General features: G+C 46.7%; 2 protein-coding genes across 5 annotated transcripts in view; one reads left to right on the top strand and one right to left on the bottom strand.

Moving 5' to 3' along the window:
• Positions 1 to 77: 77 nt before the first annotated feature.
• Positions 78 to 15,546, bottom strand: mms22l (MMS22-like, DNA repair protein). Of its 4 annotated transcripts, XM_035528320.1 has the most exons (26): positions 15,395 to 15,482; positions 14,459 to 14,479; positions 14,155 to 14,347; positions 13,735 to 13,860; positions 13,589 to 13,641; positions 13,089 to 13,176; positions 12,829 to 13,006; positions 12,625 to 12,718; positions 12,125 to 12,255; positions 11,940 to 12,053; positions 11,674 to 11,850; positions 11,282 to 11,344; positions 11,024 to 11,143; positions 10,216 to 10,451; positions 7,484 to 7,993; positions 4,405 to 4,592; positions 3,998 to 4,148; positions 3,667 to 3,797; positions 3,282 to 3,424; positions 3,017 to 3,173; positions 2,714 to 2,883; positions 2,410 to 2,621; positions 1,320 to 1,486; positions 1,102 to 1,198; positions 424 to 591; positions 78 to 287 (listed from the first exon to the last, which is right to left on the bottom strand). In XM_035528320.1, exons 3-26 carry the CDS (start codon positions 14,328 to 14,330, stop codon positions 215 to 217), a joined length of 3,723 nt encoding a protein of 1,240 aa, XP_035384213.1. In that variant the 5' UTR covers positions 14,331 to 14,347; positions 14,459 to 14,479; positions 15,395 to 15,482; the 3' UTR covers positions 78 to 214. The 4 variants fall into 4 exon arrangements, with proteins under 4 accessions (XP_035384213.1, XP_026868330.2, XP_026868331.2 ...); XM_027012529.2 differs by lacking the exons at positions 14,459 to 14,479; positions 15,395 to 15,482 and adding an exon at positions 15,488 to 15,546; XM_027012530.2 differs by lacking the exon at positions 14,459 to 14,479 and having other exon boundaries at positions 15,395 to 15,485.
• Positions 15,547 to 15,554: 8 nt separating this feature from the next.
• Positions 15,555 to 17,950, top strand: part of LOC113591155 (PC3-like endoprotease variant B) — a 120,603-nt gene continuing 118,207 nt past the window's right edge. Inside the window, 1 exon segment of the mRNA XM_035528327.1 lies at positions 15,555 to 15,740. Coding sequence (XP_035384220.1) covers positions 15,716 to 15,740 — 25 coding nt within the window. The 5' untranslated portion in view covers positions 15,555 to 15,715.

The following is a 17,950-nucleotide window of genomic DNA, read 5'->3' as shown; positions in this document are numbered from 1 at the left end:
TGAAGTGTAAGAAGCGGCTTAGTAGGGGGAGGGGTGGTGATCAGTGCTACTGCAGTCAGACACTCCCACTAATACAATCACATTCATATCAGTATTTATTGAGAGCCATAATGCAATACAAAGATAAGACACACAATGAATACACCATGTATAGAATTTACATGTAGGAGTGCTGTGATTCCAGAAGCCTGTGGTTCCCCAGAGGTGTGAGTGGTCAGTCCTCCAGATCAACCATCTCAGTCTGGCCAGCCTCTCCCAACAGAGCCAGCACAGCTCGGTATCCGTTCCTGGCAGACATGTTTGAGTATTCTTATTCTGTTATATAACTGAGGTACTTATGTCCTTCAGGTAAGGGTCTGGGTGCAGAGCTGGGTATGGGTGTGTGAGGCTTAACTGGGTGAAGACCTGGGTGTAGACGGTTACCTGAGTAAGGTGTTTCTCCCAAGGCCTCTCTTCTGCTCTGTGTTGCGCAGACTCCGGGACAGAACAGGAATGAGACTCACCACAGTGGACGGACTAAGGATTGCTACTGTCTCTAGAACAGTGTACACCTGCAAATCATATACACCCTCATTCTCCTCCACAAAGGTCCTGCAGCACATGAACGTGTACACACACACACACACACACACACACACACACACACACACTTTTCATTCATCTTTACACATTTCTTTATCTTTTACATATTTTAATTATTTATAGATTTCAGTTTAGGTTCATTTTATTTCATTTAAGCTCTGTTTTCATTGTCTGAAAATGACTATCAAGTTCTGCTTTTCATTATATTCGTTGTTTTACCTTCTGGTATTTAGGTTACATATGTGCACTGCCAGCTCCTGCGTTAGCAAAAATTATACGTATTGACTACTATCTTTCATTAACAGAAAATTCAAGAACAGGTCCTCATTTAATTCAAATTGTATAATTAATGGATTATAATTTCGGTTTAGTTTTTATTCTTTAACAAGAACTGCTAGATTCCAATATTGTGATGTTGTTTTCTTAAGGACACACACAAACATGAACACACACAACCAAGCTGCAAGCAAGCCTATATATATTGCATAAGGTGTAGTGTGTTGCTGATGGCGCAGATACCGGAGGATGGCGAGGGTGTGTTCACATGGCCCCTGTGTTGCAGCAGATGAGCATCTTTCCACAATTAGCTGCAGACAATCTGCACTCAACCTCTTCACTGCAACAGACACACAGCCACGTGTCACCTTTCTGTCATCACTGAACATGCAGTCCATCTTTGTGTGTTAGAATGCTCTGTAGGTGTGTTTAGTGTTTTACATCCTACGTGTGTATCCTACCCTGGGGTTCGTTGATGAGCATCAGGCAGCGCAGCACAGATGGGAGGGGCACAGTAAGGAGGGTGGGATCAGTGTCATTATTTCGTCTCAAAAGCTCCAATAGGAAGGACAGGACTGCTGCCAGTCGAGGAGGAGGAGCATGGCCTTTAAACTGGAGAAAGTTTTCCCTACAGAGTCATAAGTAAATATATTTATACATGGGATGAGATGTTAAAATATCTTGTGCCAAACCATTAGGTCTTCACACAGGGCCCGTTCCATTTTTCATTCGAAATCACAGACCTACCACTTACCAAACCTCAGCCAATTGCTTCCTAAATTCCTAAACTGTAAAGACCATATTGGTCTTCCTGGCGACTAAGGCTGTACTAAGCCCCACTGGCACCATTAATGTGTACTCAATGCTGCCAGTTCCATATGGCCTTTACACACCATCAACAGCAGCTATTAAATTAAACTCCCTTATTTCCGAACCTCTCTGCCCATGCAGCCAAACATTCCCTAAACTGCAACATCCATATTGGTATCCCTGGCGATTAAGGCTGTATGTAGCCTCACTGGCACTGTTGATGTGTACTCAGTGCTGCCAATTTCTTATGGATTTTACCCACTATGCCTCCAAACACTCGCTAATATAGTAGATCCATACTGGCCTCCCTGCTGAGGAATACAGCCCCACTGACACCATTAATGCATGCTCAGTTCCACAGGTTCCATATGGAGCTACAATTCTAGACATGACAAAGCCAAGATATGGCAACCTACTCACCTGTGCAATCCTGTCCATATCTAAGACACCAAACAATCTCATGCATCTCCCCACCCAGCCATAGTGCTCATCCATAGCCACTGACTAACCCTTTCAGCTACTCCTGATCATTCCTTCACAGCTACCCTTAGCATATGGCTTCTTTAAAACCAATTTCCACAAGCAGAGATGTCACTTGGCTACAAAGAAATTATTCAGGCAGAGTCAAAAACAGATTTGTGGATTGATGTGTGTGAGACAACAGCTTATCAGAATATTATGTAGCAAGTCTTTAAAGACAAAATCAGCATTTATAGAAGCTATGACAGCAATATATTCTACCTCAGCACCTCTAGGATGTTCCTCCTTAGCCTTGCCCCTTGGGGGCTGGGCACTGACTCACAGCCAGCTAGAAGCACAGGGTGATTGGCCACTGCTCCAGCAGAAGGTGTGGCCGGGAGAAAACGACTCAGATATTGGGTGATAACATTGCGTAACTGCTGTTTTAGGTAAGCCCCCTGTGTTTGAGACATGCCTGCTGCCACTGAAAGACCCTGCACAGAACACCACAAACACACAATTACCACCCACACACACAGCAGAAAGATCCTCTGAAAGCTGTAGGTAGCTTGTCTTGTCTTCTCACCTGCAGGTAGAGTGGTAGCGTGTCCCGGAGGGCAGAGAGCACCTGAGTGGGCGGGCTCTTGTCCTGCTGCAGTAGCGAATGAGGCAGCAGCAGCACGTCCACAATGCGCAGAAGCAGCGGCAGTGCCTTTGCCGTGGCCAGCAGGGGGCTCCACAGCTTCACCATGCAGCCTGAATAGCCAGGAGGTTGATAACTGAGTATGTATGCGATGCTATGTGCAAGTATGGTAGAGCGGCGCTGTACTGATTGTAACGTAGTAGCAGAGAAGTGTAGTAGTTGTAGTGTGCAGTGTGAGTGACCCACCCAGTGCCCAGTAGGCAAGTTGCAAGCCCTCTGTGCTCCTGTTCAGCAGGTAGGGTTTGAGATATTTCAGGATATCACCTACATACTCCAGTGCTCGACATACCAGGGATGATCTCTCAGACAACGCCTGCATCCCAGAGTAGACCCGGCCTACAGACTACAACACACACACACAAACCCAGGTTTCATATGCCAATTCAAATGACAGTCAATCATTTCAATAAAAGAAAAAAAAAAAAAGGTTGCAAATGTGTGTTTTTCTCACCTTAATAAACAGTGCCAGTGCAGGTTTGGCCTCTAGCCTGGCTGAGCCGGGCTGCAGACCCGCTCTCTGAAGTAGAGACTCTACCTCTGGTAGGCGAAGCACCAGCCTGGTCATTTCAGCCAACTGCTCATCTAGAGTTCTGCCTGCACAAACACACATACAGCCACACACACCCAGTTGAAGAGATGGTCTGTGGTGATGGTGGTGGTGGGTGATGCAGCTATCGATATTTCACCATTCATACAGCATCCAGCTTCTCAGAAACTTGTTAATACTGAGAGCTCTTCCTGGTATGTGTGTGTTAGGATGTGTGCTGTGCTGTATGCGTGCTGTATGCGTGTGTGTGCGCGGTGATGTGAGTTTAGCTGTGCTTGGTGGAGTGTACCTGTTCTGCTGCTGGGAGCATCAGGGCTCTTGTGCAGGTGCTGCTGTAGAACAGAGCGGATCCAGGCTCTCACACACAGTGCCTGGGCCGAACCAGCACCAGAACCAGAACTCATCCAGCCCACCAGCTCACTAAAGCATGGGAGAGGAGAAGCAGTTCAACATACCGTCATCCAGCAGACTTGCAGAGCAGTGACAGAGGGAAGGAAACAAAGAAAGCGAGGGAAATTTGGGGGGGGGAAAAAGCAATGGAGACCTTGATAATTCATTAACAGAACAAGGTTTGAATTATATAGAGGGGAAAAAGAACAAAGCAAGAGACAGACAGTTACCCATTCTGCAGCAGATGGTTGAGGTACCGTGTCACCAACAGAGGGCAGAGCATCTCATCCCAGCCGAAGCCCTGCATTATGGACTGGACTGGATGGGGCTGAAGGTCCTGAGGGGTGGAGCTTGGCATGTCTAAGGCTAGCAGGGTGAAACCTGGGGACAGTGAGAAACATGGACATCAACCTCTTCTTTCATACACTGGCTCGACTTGAGCTCATTTCAGCCACTGTGGACAGTAAAGCTACCCACTGAGGGGACAGTCACCAGGTGGGACCATTAACTTTCACGTTAACTTTAACATATGCCATTGCCAGCTATTACACTCTGTAGGGTGTTTAATGCTGGTCTTAGTATACTAGCAGGGATTTGCATTTCTTCTGTGGCAGTCTGTCTCCCTCTGCGCTCTCACCTGCGCCAGCGTCGGCCAGCTGTGCCGGGGGAGTCTGCGAAAGCCTGAGACTACGCAGGAAAGGGAAGAAATGGGTCCAGAGTGCTGTGGCCACCGCTAGGTGGCGCTCTTTAGCCACGCTTGGAGGAGGAGCCCAGCTAGAAGAGTCTGCAGGGCAGCCGTGCTGGTGACAGAGCCGCTGTACCCTCCTGATGAAAAGGGGGAGATTAAACTTCATATGAAGAATCCTTTCCCTTGATTTCTTTAGATGCCCTGTCTTTATTCCACTCTAACCCTCCATCCTTTCTCTCTGGTTGTTTCTCTTCTGTACTTGTCTCTCCTCCAGGTGCCCCTCCCAACCCACCCCTCTCCACCACTCAAATGGCATGTGAGGGTGGGGGGGGGGATTAGGGCATGCGGGGTGATGTGCAGGATGGTGTGCTTGGCGGGGCTGTGGTGGCCAGGGCCTGGTGCTGTGAGCTGTATCAGCTCAAGCTCTGAGGCTCTGCGCCGGGCCCTCAGCGGCTGGCATTAGACCAGCTAAGCAGCTGAAGGCTCTGTAATCTCATTTAGAGTGGAGATGATCCTCCTCTCCTGTCATTCTCTCAGCTCAAAGCAAGACCACTAGAGAGAGGGCTGGGGTGAGCTCCACACACACACACACACACACACACACACACACACACACACACACACACACACACACACACACACGTTCACCCACAGAAGCACACACACGCACAGACACACACATGCGCGCGCACACCTCTGTGCCTTCTAGCAAGGTTGCATCTAATCCACAGAGAGCTGAGCCAATCGATTAGAGTGTGAATTCATTAGACTCGTTACAGCGGTGGAATGGCCCTTTCACACCCATCAGCCCTCATTGTGCTCCACATCAGCACAGACACCTCTTAATCCCCTCTACGTGCATTTTACAACACACACACACACACGCACAACTCTTAATCCCCTCCATGTGCATTTTACAACACACACACACACACACAAACACACACACGCACAACTCTTAATCCCCTCTGCGTGCATCTTGCAACATACACACAGTTTCTTAATCTCCCCTGAGAGCAGCAAAATACACACACACACACACACACACACACACACACACACACACACACACACACACACACACACACACGAGAGCCCTCTTAAATCCCTTCCTGACAGTGGCACAAACCTTTTAAAAAACCCTCACCTCACATCTATGAGATGCATGTACACACACAGGCACATAAACATGAATCTAGCCATGTAGTATGAGCTGTGTAGCATGCATTGTGTAAACTGTAGTTTGACCCCTTGTTCATTGGGTTCACTATTGCAGTACGCACCTACAAACATGACACAATCAGTGAAGAATCTTCAGAGGTGTACGACCAAGGCCTTCTTCAGCCTTGCATTAACATTACATTTGTTTTTCGCAAGACCTAAAAGCCTAGTTCAACCTCACATTAACATGCTTTTAATCAACCACACTCCTGGTGAACAAAATATTTAATATCAATAAAGAAATTGAAGTTTCTTGGAGTTTTTACAGATCTGAGGGCAATCTGAGACACAGGGGAATGGGAGCGGGGGAGGGTGGGGTGGGGGGGGTGAGAAGAGAGCGCAGCAGGAAGGACCTGATTAATCGATTACCGAGAACTCGATTAGCAGCTCGGTACACTGCGGGGGTCATCACGGAGGCGACTCAACCGTCACACACACAGGATCGTGGGAGGGAATGCAATGAGCGGCATTAGAGCACGACTGGCTCTTGGCCAGTGTCATCTGTGTAAATCATTGGTCAGATCCAGTCAGCGGAAGCAGGTCCTGCTCCTGTGTGCTGGCTAATTTCACTAAGGCTTTCAGCAGACACCCAGTGGCCCAATTTACCCCCCCCACCACATAATTACACATTAATTGTGTCAGTGAAAACACATTAATCACAGTGATAGTAGCAAACGGCAGAGGAATTAAGAGTAATTTGTGAGGACGCACGGTGGGGGCAGGGGGTTTCTGTAAACTGGGTCAGTATGATGTCTATGGCGGCATGAGTGTGTAGGGGAATCGCACACAGCCAGCTTGCTTCTTATCAGCTATTAATGAGCTAAACAGAGACCTCCAACCCTTCCATGCTGGGAGTGAGACAGCACCACACATTTAGATTAGAGAGGCCAGTTCAGTATAGTAAAGGCTATATGATCTGACCCTGGAGTGTGTGCGGCATAAATGGTGTATGATACGAGGTGCAACATATCCCGCTAAAAAACTTTAAGAAGTTTGTTGCCCTAGACGTGCATGGGCGCACACAGTTCTCTCGACATTTAACTCACATACAGTGACCTGGGGCTGTGTGAGCTGTGTAAGGTACACCATCGTCCCTGCAGTGAACTCATGCTGTTTGTCTCTCTCTCTCTTTTACACACACACCTCTTGACACACTGTTCTTTTTCCACACGGATCCTTTAACACACAGCGCTTGTCCCCCAACTTACAGTGCCTATACACTTTCCTTTTCACACTGTTCTAATAGACCATTCTTCTCTCACTTGCTGTCTCTCTCTCTCACTCACACAGAAACAAGCACAATCTCCTGTCTGAAGCTCATTCTGCACTCCATGCTCCTGAGACTCTCAGGATTCCAGCGCTGAAACTCTACACACTTCTCTGCCTGCACCTGTGGAGGATGACCCAGGGGCCACAGGGACCCAGAGACAAACAGGGGCCCCACAGTGCCTCTCCCACCTGCACTGCCACAATGGATGAGCTTCTCCTGGTGCTGGTGACCACTGAACAATCCAGCTATTGTTAACATGAGAGACACAGAGGAGCGAGACTGAAGCCCCACCAGGGCCCCCTGGAGACAGAACCAAGAGTTTCTGTGACTGCTAGGTTGACGATGAGCCTGGGGGCATTCAGTGTGTGAGAACATGACAGTCAGTAAACAGGAATGTATCCTAGCAGGTGTGCAAGTTCATGTGTGGATACAACTGTACTACATTTCAGGCATGTGAACGTGTAATGTACATAATGTGTGTGTGTTTTGTAGTGTACCTGTCCTGGTGTGCGTGGGTGTGTGCACGTGCACTCTCACCGTAGCTGTGCGAGTGCAGTCTGCAGGAAGCTCAGTGCAGTGCTAAGCTCGGCCGGCCGGCACGCAGGCAACAGGAGGCTGAAGCCTTCGCCAAGGAGCTTCTCCTCAGACAAGCACAAGGTGGCGCTGGTCTCCCACACCTCGCTCACGCCCCCCAGGTAGGAGGCAAGCAGCGGCCACAGAGCGGCCCTGCGCGCCACCTCCGTCGTCTTCAGGTAGAACTCCCGTGCGGCCTTTTCGAACGAGGAGGAGAGGCGAGTGGCAAGGGCACCCACGTCCAGCGCCCGCTCCACGTAAAGCAGTGTCAGGGACAACTGCCCACGCCACTGCAGAGCACAGATCGTGGGCGCCGTCGCCCCAGGCGGCAGCAGCGCCAACAGGTCACAAGCACGCCCTGCCACATCCTCCAGGTCCGCACAGCAAGCCAGCACCAGGAAGAGCAGCAGGAAGTGATGCAAGCCAGACTCCGACAGTTCGGCCATGCGCCGTGCGTGAAATTTGGCGTAGATCCTGTAGGAGGGAGGGGGAATGAGTGTTTAGTGCAGCGTTAATCTAAAACAAAAGTACTTACTCAAACGATATACTCAATATTTAATCTACTTATTAAAATTCATTCATTATTATTTCCTTATTCTGTTTTCAATTTCTTCCTGCAAGCAAACAGCTTAAGGCCCTATTCTGTAGAACAAGTCCATTTGACATACTGTACACCTTGGAAGAAGCAAGACTGCAAGTGTGTTTATGCTTAAATTTTACACTCAAATAAGAGGGGTGGGAGGGCATGGATGTATGAGAGAGAGAGAGAGAGAGAATGATGGAGAGAAAAAGAGACTTGTGCATGTGTGAGAAAGATGGTGTGAGAATGATAGATTGTGTGTGAGAGGTTGAAAAATAGAGAGACTGTGTGTGTGTGTGAGAGAGAGAGAGAGAGAAGCTAAAAGTGCTGTGTGATCCTCCAGGGCAGGAAAGTGAAATGGCTTTAAAGATCATGTTAAATGTCAGAAACAGTGAGGCCCACAGCTGTTGCCCAGCACTGAAACACTTACTACAGCACAAGAGCAGAAATCAATAAATCTCCCCCAACCCCTCCTCACCCCCAACCCCTGGAGCCTGTCCCCCCCCCCCCCACTCTATCAGAGGAGGCCCAAGAAAACGCCGCAGGTTTGCCCATGACCCTCCATGACCCTTCATCTAGCAGGTATGTGCTGCTATTCAGTAAAATGATTGACATGAATCACGTACAGCCACTGCGTCCATAAGCCCTCTCCTGTCCCCATCATTTCTGCACAGACTGTATTATAATTCTCAGATTTGTTTGTTTAAGGATGGCCACTAGTGGGAGCTACTCATTCTGCACACCATTAATTAACCCATATAAAAGGAACAAATTACACTCAGCTAATCCAAAACAGCCCTACAGGCATTTGCAGAGCAGCTCGTAGGTGGCAACTACCAGCCTGGGCTTGTAGGTGCACTGATCCAAAATATCATTATATGTGGTGCTGCTATCATCATCCTAGCCCATCACTGAGGTTGTTGATGTGCATTGTGAATACTGCAATGTTAACATGCACTTTCACTGTGGCTAAACCTCATTCTTTAAGACTCATTCTTTTAAAGAAAAATGCAATGGAGAGATTTTATGCCATTTTATAAACACTGAAGATTTATACACAATTGTAAATAAATACCAAGGTAAATGGAAACAGATATGCCCTTTTCGCATGTAAAGTCTCTCTCTCTCACACACACACACACACACACACACACATACACACACACCAGTGAGCCTACTGGGTTTAGGGTGGCTGGATAAACTACATTGAGGGCTGGCCAGTGGTTTATGAGATGGCAGACTAGAAAAGACTGCACTGTTGTTTGTGTTTATTCCTGCCTGCCTATTTGTTTGTTTGTTTGTTTGACTGTCTGTTTATCCCAAGCAGCTTTTTTCTGTGGATGAGCAGATGTTAGAGATTCCCAGAGTTGAAGCCTGAGCGCACTCCCTGCTGGTCTTATTAATGCACCACACGCTTCTCCACCAGCACCCCGACCCACACTTCCCCATGGATTGGATGCGTGTGTGTTTGTGGGTGTGTGGGTTTGCGTGCGTGGAGATGAGGGTTGGTTCTGGAGCCCGCCCAGGCCAGGCTGGTCCCTGCCAACACCCGCTCCAATGCTGCTGGAAACCCGAGTGCCTTCGTTAAGGCGAATTACCCGCCATGCTCGTTAGCTAATTAGCCTTCATGTCTGTCGTGTGTCTGAGCACACTCCAGACAGAGGGAAATCATTATCCGGATTTAGTCCATCCCGGCTGCTCACCAGCTCCCTACTGAACGGAACCAGAAAGAACCGGCCTGAGAGCGAGCTCTGGTTCTGTTGGGCGGCAGGCATGGATGGGTTTGGACCCAGAGCAGGTGTGGCTCTCGCTGGCTCTGGGTTCCTGCTGTGGCTGCTTTCCTGACACATCAGAGACTGGTATTCTCCAGGGGAGAAATATCAAAGCTTCAGAGGAAGACAGCCCAACACCTGTCTTCCTTTTAGACAAACACACACACATACCCATCACAGCCTAGAGACCACTTTTATGGATATGAGACCCTTTGGTGTGTTGGAAGCTTTGGTCATGCCATCCACTACAGAGCCAACTCACCTGCTGCCTTTCAACAACTGGACAGACCTTACCCTACCCTGGCATATTAACACTGTAGGGCCACCTTAACTAGGCTACTCACCTTCCCTTGATCTGCCTCCAGGGGGCGCCAGGGGCGCTTTCGTGGCTCAAATGCAACGCCAGCATGCGCAGGAAGATGAGGAAAGAGTTGGCAGAGAGGTACAGCTGGGCATGGCTGGTGGACGTCAGAGGGGCGGGGCTACTGCAGCTCTTTGCTTGTTCCAGGAGGATGAGTGGGGAGGGACTAACATTGGCCAATCCGGACATGCCCAACCAGGGCACAGAGAATGATCCACTCTACATCCAGACACAGAAACATGGAGAAATCCCAGAGGAGCCAAGTGAATGAGGGAATAACCCCAGGCCTGCATACAGACCACTCCATTAGCTCACCAAGCCACCAGTGACACCGACATGTAAAACCTGATAAAGTTCGACAAGCACAACATCCACAAACATGCCCCTGCCACTTCCGTGTTAGGGCTTTGTTGAGGAGCCCATGTTGGGGCTTTGTTAGTTCTCCCCCAGGTGATATCTGGTCAGCAGTGTCTCTGTGGTCAAAAACTGCCCAGTGATAAACAGTGAAGAGGATGGCTGATTAATTGTGCCAGCCCACTGATGGGCCGCAGTTAGTAACTGACAGTGAGTGAGTGAGTGAGTACTAAAGTGTAGGGTAGCTGTTTCTAATAAAATAGCTGGTGAAAGTAAAATAGACTTAGCTTTCTAGATAGTGAGAGACACAGTGCGTGCATGAGAGAGAGGTTTACAGACACATTGTCTTATTTAAACTCTTTGCTATTACAGGTTTCTTCAGTGAGAGTGGGATGACGCACGTTTAAGTCATGACAATGTCTTTGTGGCTTACGTACCAGATTCTTGCTGAAGTATTCCCAGAGAGTGGTTACAACACTGACATTAGACTCCCACATGAGACTGAGACTGAGACAGCAATGCACATGCATCCGGATCTGGTCCTCCTGTACCCCGGCCTGCCACATAAAACACACACACACACACACACACACACACACACACACACACACACACACACACACACACACACACACTCTGGAGACTGGCTCTCCATAGTTTCCCTCTGAATAAGGCCACCTAAACAAAAACCTCACCTTCACATCACAGCTGGATTTCAGCAGCTCAGACACAAAGCTCCAATTATCCTCCAGCTGTTTCTGAAAAACAGCAAAACCACACAGGTTGGTGACTTTTTTATTTATTTATTTTTTTTAAATACAAATAGTGGGATGTGATGGCCTCCATGTGAAACCATTACTCCACTAAACTGACACACAACTTGAGGACCCATTTCAGAGTCAAGCCATTAATTACTGTATTGTTCATTACAGCAAGGGTGCCCAACTCCTGGAAATCTACCACTCTGCAGGGTTTAGTTCCAAACTTCTAACACAAAATCGAGCACACCTGAACCAGATAAATCAAGGCCCTCAGTAGCATCTGAATATGAGAACAAGATGTGTGAGATCATGTTTCAGTGTCATACCTCGTTGTGAAGGGTCCCGTTGCAGCTGTACATGCCCAGCTGTGCGAGGTGTGTGAGCAGCCACCAGGCGAAGCCCAGCACATCCTTACAGTGTGCTGGGAGCCGCAGATCCCGCCCACCCACTTGCACCCCCTTCAGGACCGACTGCAGCAGTGTATTTACATAGGCCCAAAATGACTGAGAAAACATGATACAGCATGAGTTTAACTGTCTCCAGCATTTGTGAGTGGACAACAGTTTATGTATGTGTGTGTGTGTGTGTCTACCTGTGTGTGTATGGTTTTGCTCCTGTGTTCCAGGAGGTGGATAAGGAGGATCCATAGCTCTTTGGTACAGACACAGTGATAGTGATTGGTGCTCAGTGCCTCTGTTGCTCTCACCTGGAGGGGGTGTTGGGTTTGGTAAATAATATATTAATCTCATATGTCTCTGCAGTTGTGCAGACACGCACCTTGCCATACTTGCTCATAGACAGGCTTATGAGGTCACTCAGCAGGTTGTTGAGGTGGTCCTCAAACAGGCTGATGTTGGTGAGGGTTTCTCCTGTTAAATCCACAAACTGGTGGGCGTACACAACCTGACCTAGCACGGGTAACAGCACAGAGCACCCTCATCATAACCAATTTAACACTTATACCCTGCCTCCAATAACCGCTTCATTATAGGTGCTGATGGCTGTCTTAAATGCTGGTTTCAGAAAGGTTCAAATGTAAAGCAGCCTAACCACCCTGAATGAGCTGATTTAATTTTGCTTGTTCTATTAAGAGCAGCCTCACTCCCACAGCTAACACCCCCCAGTTCCAGTGCAACAGCAACTATCGCTTTAGAAAGTAACCCAGCATTCTTACCCAACAAGAAATGAAAGAACTTTTATATATCACTCTTACAAGCACCCATTAGGTTTAAGAATAGGATCATTTTTGGATGAAGTTACCTTTCACTGGCTCTTACCCATTAGCTTCTGACCCAAGAGCTGCAGGATCTCCAGCACAACCCAGTGCACGTCCAGGTACAGGTGCAGTAAATGCCAGGATGGAGGGAGTAGCTGGAGAGAGAAGATATAGTTGATCTCTCTCAGCTAATCATCCATTCGCCTTCACACATTCACATACCCAGTCAAGTTTGGGGGGGGGGGGGTAATATGTTCAGCTGCACCTTCCCAGGGTGCTGGATGGTGAAGGTGCTCTGGACATTGGCAGGCAAGTCTCTGAGGCGGCCCATCAGCAGCGTGATGCTGAACAGCTCCTCCACCAGCGTGGATGGTAGCTGGGCCTCCAGCCTTGCAAACGGGTGAGCCAGGCCTTCCTCCAGTGCCAAGGGAGCCTCCAGGAACCTTGGGAGAAGACAACAGGTTGACATGCAGTCCAATATCCTGTTTTTTGCTGTTCTTGACCCATGTGTAGCCACAGACCCACCTGTGGATGAAGACCTTAACGTATGTGAGGAAGAGTGTGCACTGGTGTCGCAGCTCTTCGGCTTCATAATGAAGGCTGCTTGCATGACCTGAAAGAGGTGAAAGAAAATGTCATTTACGCACTGCCATGTAATGTCTACGGATCAACAGAGGGGACCCTACCATGCATTTGGAATTTACATCTGATCGCTCCTTCATACCATAGTCTAAAGTAGATTAAAAAATAACCAACACCTCACTGGTACACACATTTGAAAAAAATTGATATCCTGATAACACATGCAGATGTACTGGTGGTGGTTCTAAAAAAGGTTCTATTTGAAATATCACAGACACATGTAAGATTAAAGGCAATAATATTGTGTATAGGAAAAGGAGAATGTGTGCATATTAAATGCAGGCTGTTCACTGGTGATCTACAGAAACTTTAAAGGATATAAGAGGGCTCTGTCCATTTTAGAATACAGACCATTGTCATAAAAGTTGAACGGTACTGCTTACCAAAACCTTGTGAGCTGGACTGCACCATTGCTTCCAAGCTGAATACTTTTTGCCTGAAAGAGTGGACAGATTGTGAAATTAATAGACTCTGTCTGTCAGCAGACAGTGTGGCTGATCTCCAAATCTCATACAATCAGCACACTCACCTGAACAAGCCAAACAGAAGTTTGGGAGACTCCACCAATGCTGTTTCAGTCACCCAAGGGAAGCCAAAAATATCTACAGTATCTGCTTCAAAATCTGCAGGAGCTGGGTCCAATTTTAACAGCAATCTTGACAGGATGAAAAGGACTGAGGTTACACATTAAAGACGGCAGCTTTTATCAGATATATTCATGTTCAGCAGCCATGATTTTGTTATTAGTCAAATTTATTTATTTGTCCCTTTTTTACAATACACATTGTCACAAGTGTATGGGTTCAGATCTCGGATGAGCAAGCTGAAGGCGATAGTGGCATGGAAAAACTCAATGGGTGAGTTTAAGGAAGAAACCTTGGGCACACCAAGACTCAAGGAGGAACACATCCTCCATCTTACACAAACGTGTGGCCTAAGAGGAAGGTACCTCTTCAGTGTACCCCGGCCGATGTAGCCTTCAGACGACAGCGAACACGACTCCTCTCTTCCCGGTTCAAACGCACAAGAAAAGCAGGGGGGCCAGGCGGGAGCTGGCTCACAGAGTTCTTCCACCATAAAGGGAGACACGGGCGGAGTGAGGGACTGACTGAAGTCATCCTCCATGGTACTGTTAAGTCAGACTGCAAAATAAATAAATAAAATAAAATAAAATAAAATAAAATGGATTCAGCATTAAAACCTGCATTTATTTATTTTTTATTCCTTCTACAGATGAATGTAGTTTAACTTACATTCAATGCCTAATACAAGCCCTAGAGGAAATAGTAATACATAAAATTAGGGCCCTAAGATCCTCATGGTCTCTTTATTATGGTATCTCCTTACTTTCATTAAATACATATATTTAGACAAGTGTAAACCAAAAAGTCTAGGGCAAATGTAACAGTATTTGTTCCTTCTCTAAAACCTGTAAGAACAATTTCTAACTGGTCTGTTTTCGCTGTTGTCTTAAAGTAACAGATAAATCCTGCTTTGTAAAATACCACAGAAGTAACTACTGGTTATCAGTATGTCCACGTAAAGTGAGTTTACAGTCATGCAAAAAAGGCCCGTATCCAAATTAAGAGTGAAGCCATGGGAGATGGGGTTGAGACCAGCACAAAGAAAAAGTCATAAACAGAAAAATGACCTGTGCGTTTTCGTACAACTCAGCGATTATTTACATGTTTATCTACGTGACTATGACTCAGGCTCGAGCGAACTATCACTCGATAGCCATTATTTGCCACAGTGCATAAAATGCGAGTCGTTGATAAATCTGTTTCTAACTTGTGTTTTTTATTGACTCGCTAACAGGTTTTAAAAATCCAAAAATGTTTCGAAGGTAACTAAACTTTGAAAGTAAGCTAACGCTATGTGCCCTTTTCCAAGGACTTGTCAGTAACGTTAGCTAGCAAAGATATTTTCTCGTTCTTTAATACTATCTGAGCTTAGCTAGTTAGCTGTTCCGTAAATTAAAGCGTTAGCTATCTTAGATAACTCTAGTAATTATGACTATAACCAAGAAGGTTAGGTTAAAAGACTTGGATAACTTAACTAGCGTTAGTTAGCTTAGGTAGGTTAGCTTAGCTAGGTCGTTGTTGTTATCAAAACGTAGTTAGGAAAGCAGGTTAGTTAAGACAGCAACTAATGTTAACTGAACCCTCAACCACTGAATCCTCCTTCACCTTCTCAAATACTTCAACATGCACTCGCCACTTAGGCAACTAGCTACAAGTAAATATAAGCTCAGTATAAAATGTAGCTAAATGCTACTTCACCAATGCTGACAACTTGCTCCTTTCAACTGAACAGCACACTCCCGCGCTACCGAGCCGTGGCCAGCACGCATGCGTACGCGGATGTCAAGTTTGTCCTGCAGTTGGTGAAAAGTTCTCCAGAGCGACGTGATCAGAAGCATCAAATCTACGGAGTAACATACAAGACAAGTCTGATCAAAGTACGGAGACAAAATAGCAACCCATAATGTTCACAAGCAGTGGCGCAGTATGGGTCTCGCTGGACTTAGGAGCGGTGATTATTTTACTATCACATATTTTCTTACGTTTAAGACTGTTAAACAAGCGAGGGACTGAAATTGCTCACGCAGTGTTTATTTTAGTAGCACGGGAGCCAGTGTCATAAAATTACACTTTTCAGTCTTTGCTACAGCAGTGTAGCTGTAGTGTAATTTAAAATCAGCACTTCTAAATATATTTGGTTGAATGGTTATACTGATTACTATAAGAGGAGGAGGACGGACCCCCAACAACCCCCCTTTGAGTCTTGGTTCCTCTCCAGGTTTCTTCTTCATGTTCTAGGAAGTTTTTCCTTGCCACTGTCACCCTTGTCTTACTCACTGGGGGCTTGGACTTGGACGTTTGTAAAGCTGCTTTGTGACAACACCTGTTGTAAAAAGCGCTGTATAAATACATTTGATTTGATTTTGATTTGAAAAGCAGATGAAGCTATGTGTCAAAAGCTGCTTTCGTCGTGAATGTGTGAAAATCATGCGAATTTGTAACATTAGGAAAATGCTTTTTGATTAGACTTTGGCTTCTATTAGTCGTTCCAACACTTCGTTGGGTATCGCCTATCGTAAGACACTGAGATCTAAAGCAGCAAAAGGGTGAAAGACTTATTAGTGGGCTACATATGTTTTGATGCTCGGTGAAAACATTCCAGATGTGCAGTTAAGGTGTGGAGCTAGGAGCTCGAGGTAATAGCAGTGTAGAGGGAAAAATCTCCACAGCTCAGCTTCATCCTTTATTCATCTTTTATTCGCGAATGAACGGAAGCCACGGCGTATTCAGCGAAAGAGAACGTGTCATGAGATATCGATAACGATAACTAGAATTACCGACTTAGTTGGTTAACGGGGTAAATGATGCGTTTTACATTACAGCATTATCAACGGGTATGATGTCCGTGAACGAGAGCACCTTGAATCATTGTTTGAACACTGACAGAAATATCCAGTTCACACCAGGAATTCAAGCTCTGACTGATTAATTGTCATTCGCTTAAAAAAATTATGTTTAACAAACGCACCTTGTTTTTTCTTCGGAATTCTTTGTAGGCCGCAGCGAAGCTAAGTTAACACAGTAAAACACAGCCTCCTTTAAAACTGACCCGCTTTCCGACCTCTGAAGCTAATAAAGAAGGTCTATAATAAGCTTTCACTAAAAAGTGACATACAGTTAATACTGTACAAAGAGTCGACATAATGAGTCATATTTTACTCTTTATTGGGTCTTCCCCAAAACGGCTCTCCCATTGTGCTGCAAATCGCCTCTGTCTGCTTTATCTGCGCTTGGGCCTCATGGCTTCCGCCTGATCCATTAAAGTGGTGAAAGGCCTCTCCCTCCGGCCCTTTCTGCACTCAGCCCAGGAGAAATATAAAGTTATCAGTCTTCCCACGCGATATGGGGACAGGAATAAGTGGTTTGTCTATAAAAATGTCCAGGTGCTTTATCAGAGTCCCTGTAGGGCCTTGGGCCCCAGCGCTTGATATTCAGCTTGTGGAACAAATCATCTATTCTTATTTCTCTCTCTCTCTCTCTCTCTCTCTCTCTCTCTCTCTCTCTCTCTCTCTCTCTCTCTCGCTCTCCACTCTCTGTGCCCTGGGCCTGTTGCCTAAGTGGCTTACTGGGCATACATTCTAGCCCAGCAAAGCTCGGTTAAGACAAGCATGCTGAATTTTTTATTTTTTATTTTTGGGGTGGAGGGCTGCAGTGAACAGCATTGGTGCGTTTTGTGCAGCTGTACCTTCACAGAAGGGCTTGTTCTGATAATCACACTCATGGGGAGATGTGACCGGGTCCACTTGTAGCAGAATAATCTTTTCTTCATAATAAAACAGTAAAAAGCAATATTTGTGCGGTATACAACTGCTAGGGAGGCACGGTAAGTGGTTCCAGCACGGTGTGCTCTTGCTGCTTGCTCGCCGTGTTGCTGTGGTGCTGAATAGTGTGTTCTTGCTGCCCAGAATGCATTGGAGCAGTGTGCATAGAAAGAAGGGGGTTAGATAAATGCGCCATTTGCATGCTAAAAGCGGCGTACAGTAGGGAAGCATGGTGGCTCTGGGCTGGAGATAATTTGCTTTGCAGTGCGGAGGGTGTGTGTGCGCGTGTGCGCATGTTTGTATATGTCGTCGGATGAGAGACAGTGGATGAGCAGACGAGGTTTTAGCTGAAGCGTTCTGGGCCCTCAGGGATGGACCTGTGGTTCTGCTGGACAGGTAA

This window comes from Electrophorus electricus, chromosome 7 (genome assembly GCF_013358815.1).
Source record: "Electrophorus electricus isolate fEleEle1 chromosome 7, fEleEle1.pri, whole genome shotgun sequence".
Lineage (NCBI taxonomy): Eukaryota > Metazoa > Chordata > Actinopteri > Gymnotiformes > Gymnotidae > Electrophorus > Electrophorus electricus.
This window is presented reverse-complemented; position numbering and strand designations above follow the sequence as displayed.

What these genes read in the sequence shown, in the direction of transcription:
- mms22l (XM_027012529.2), bottom strand. Translation starts at nt 14,330, where the DNA reads ATGGAGGATGACTTCAGTCAGTCCCTCACTCCGCCCGTGTCTCCCTTT. An exon ending in ACTGCACTCGCACAGCTACG is followed by an intron (nt 4,593 to 7,483) that starts GTGAGAGTGCAC and finishes CCTTTTCATCAG; the next exon opens with GAGGGTACAGCGGCTCTGTC. An exon ending in GCTGGCCGACGCTGGCGCAG is followed by an intron (nt 4,149 to 4,404) that starts GTGAGAGCGCAG and finishes CACTGTCCCCAG; the next exon opens with GTTTCACCCTGCTAGCCTTA.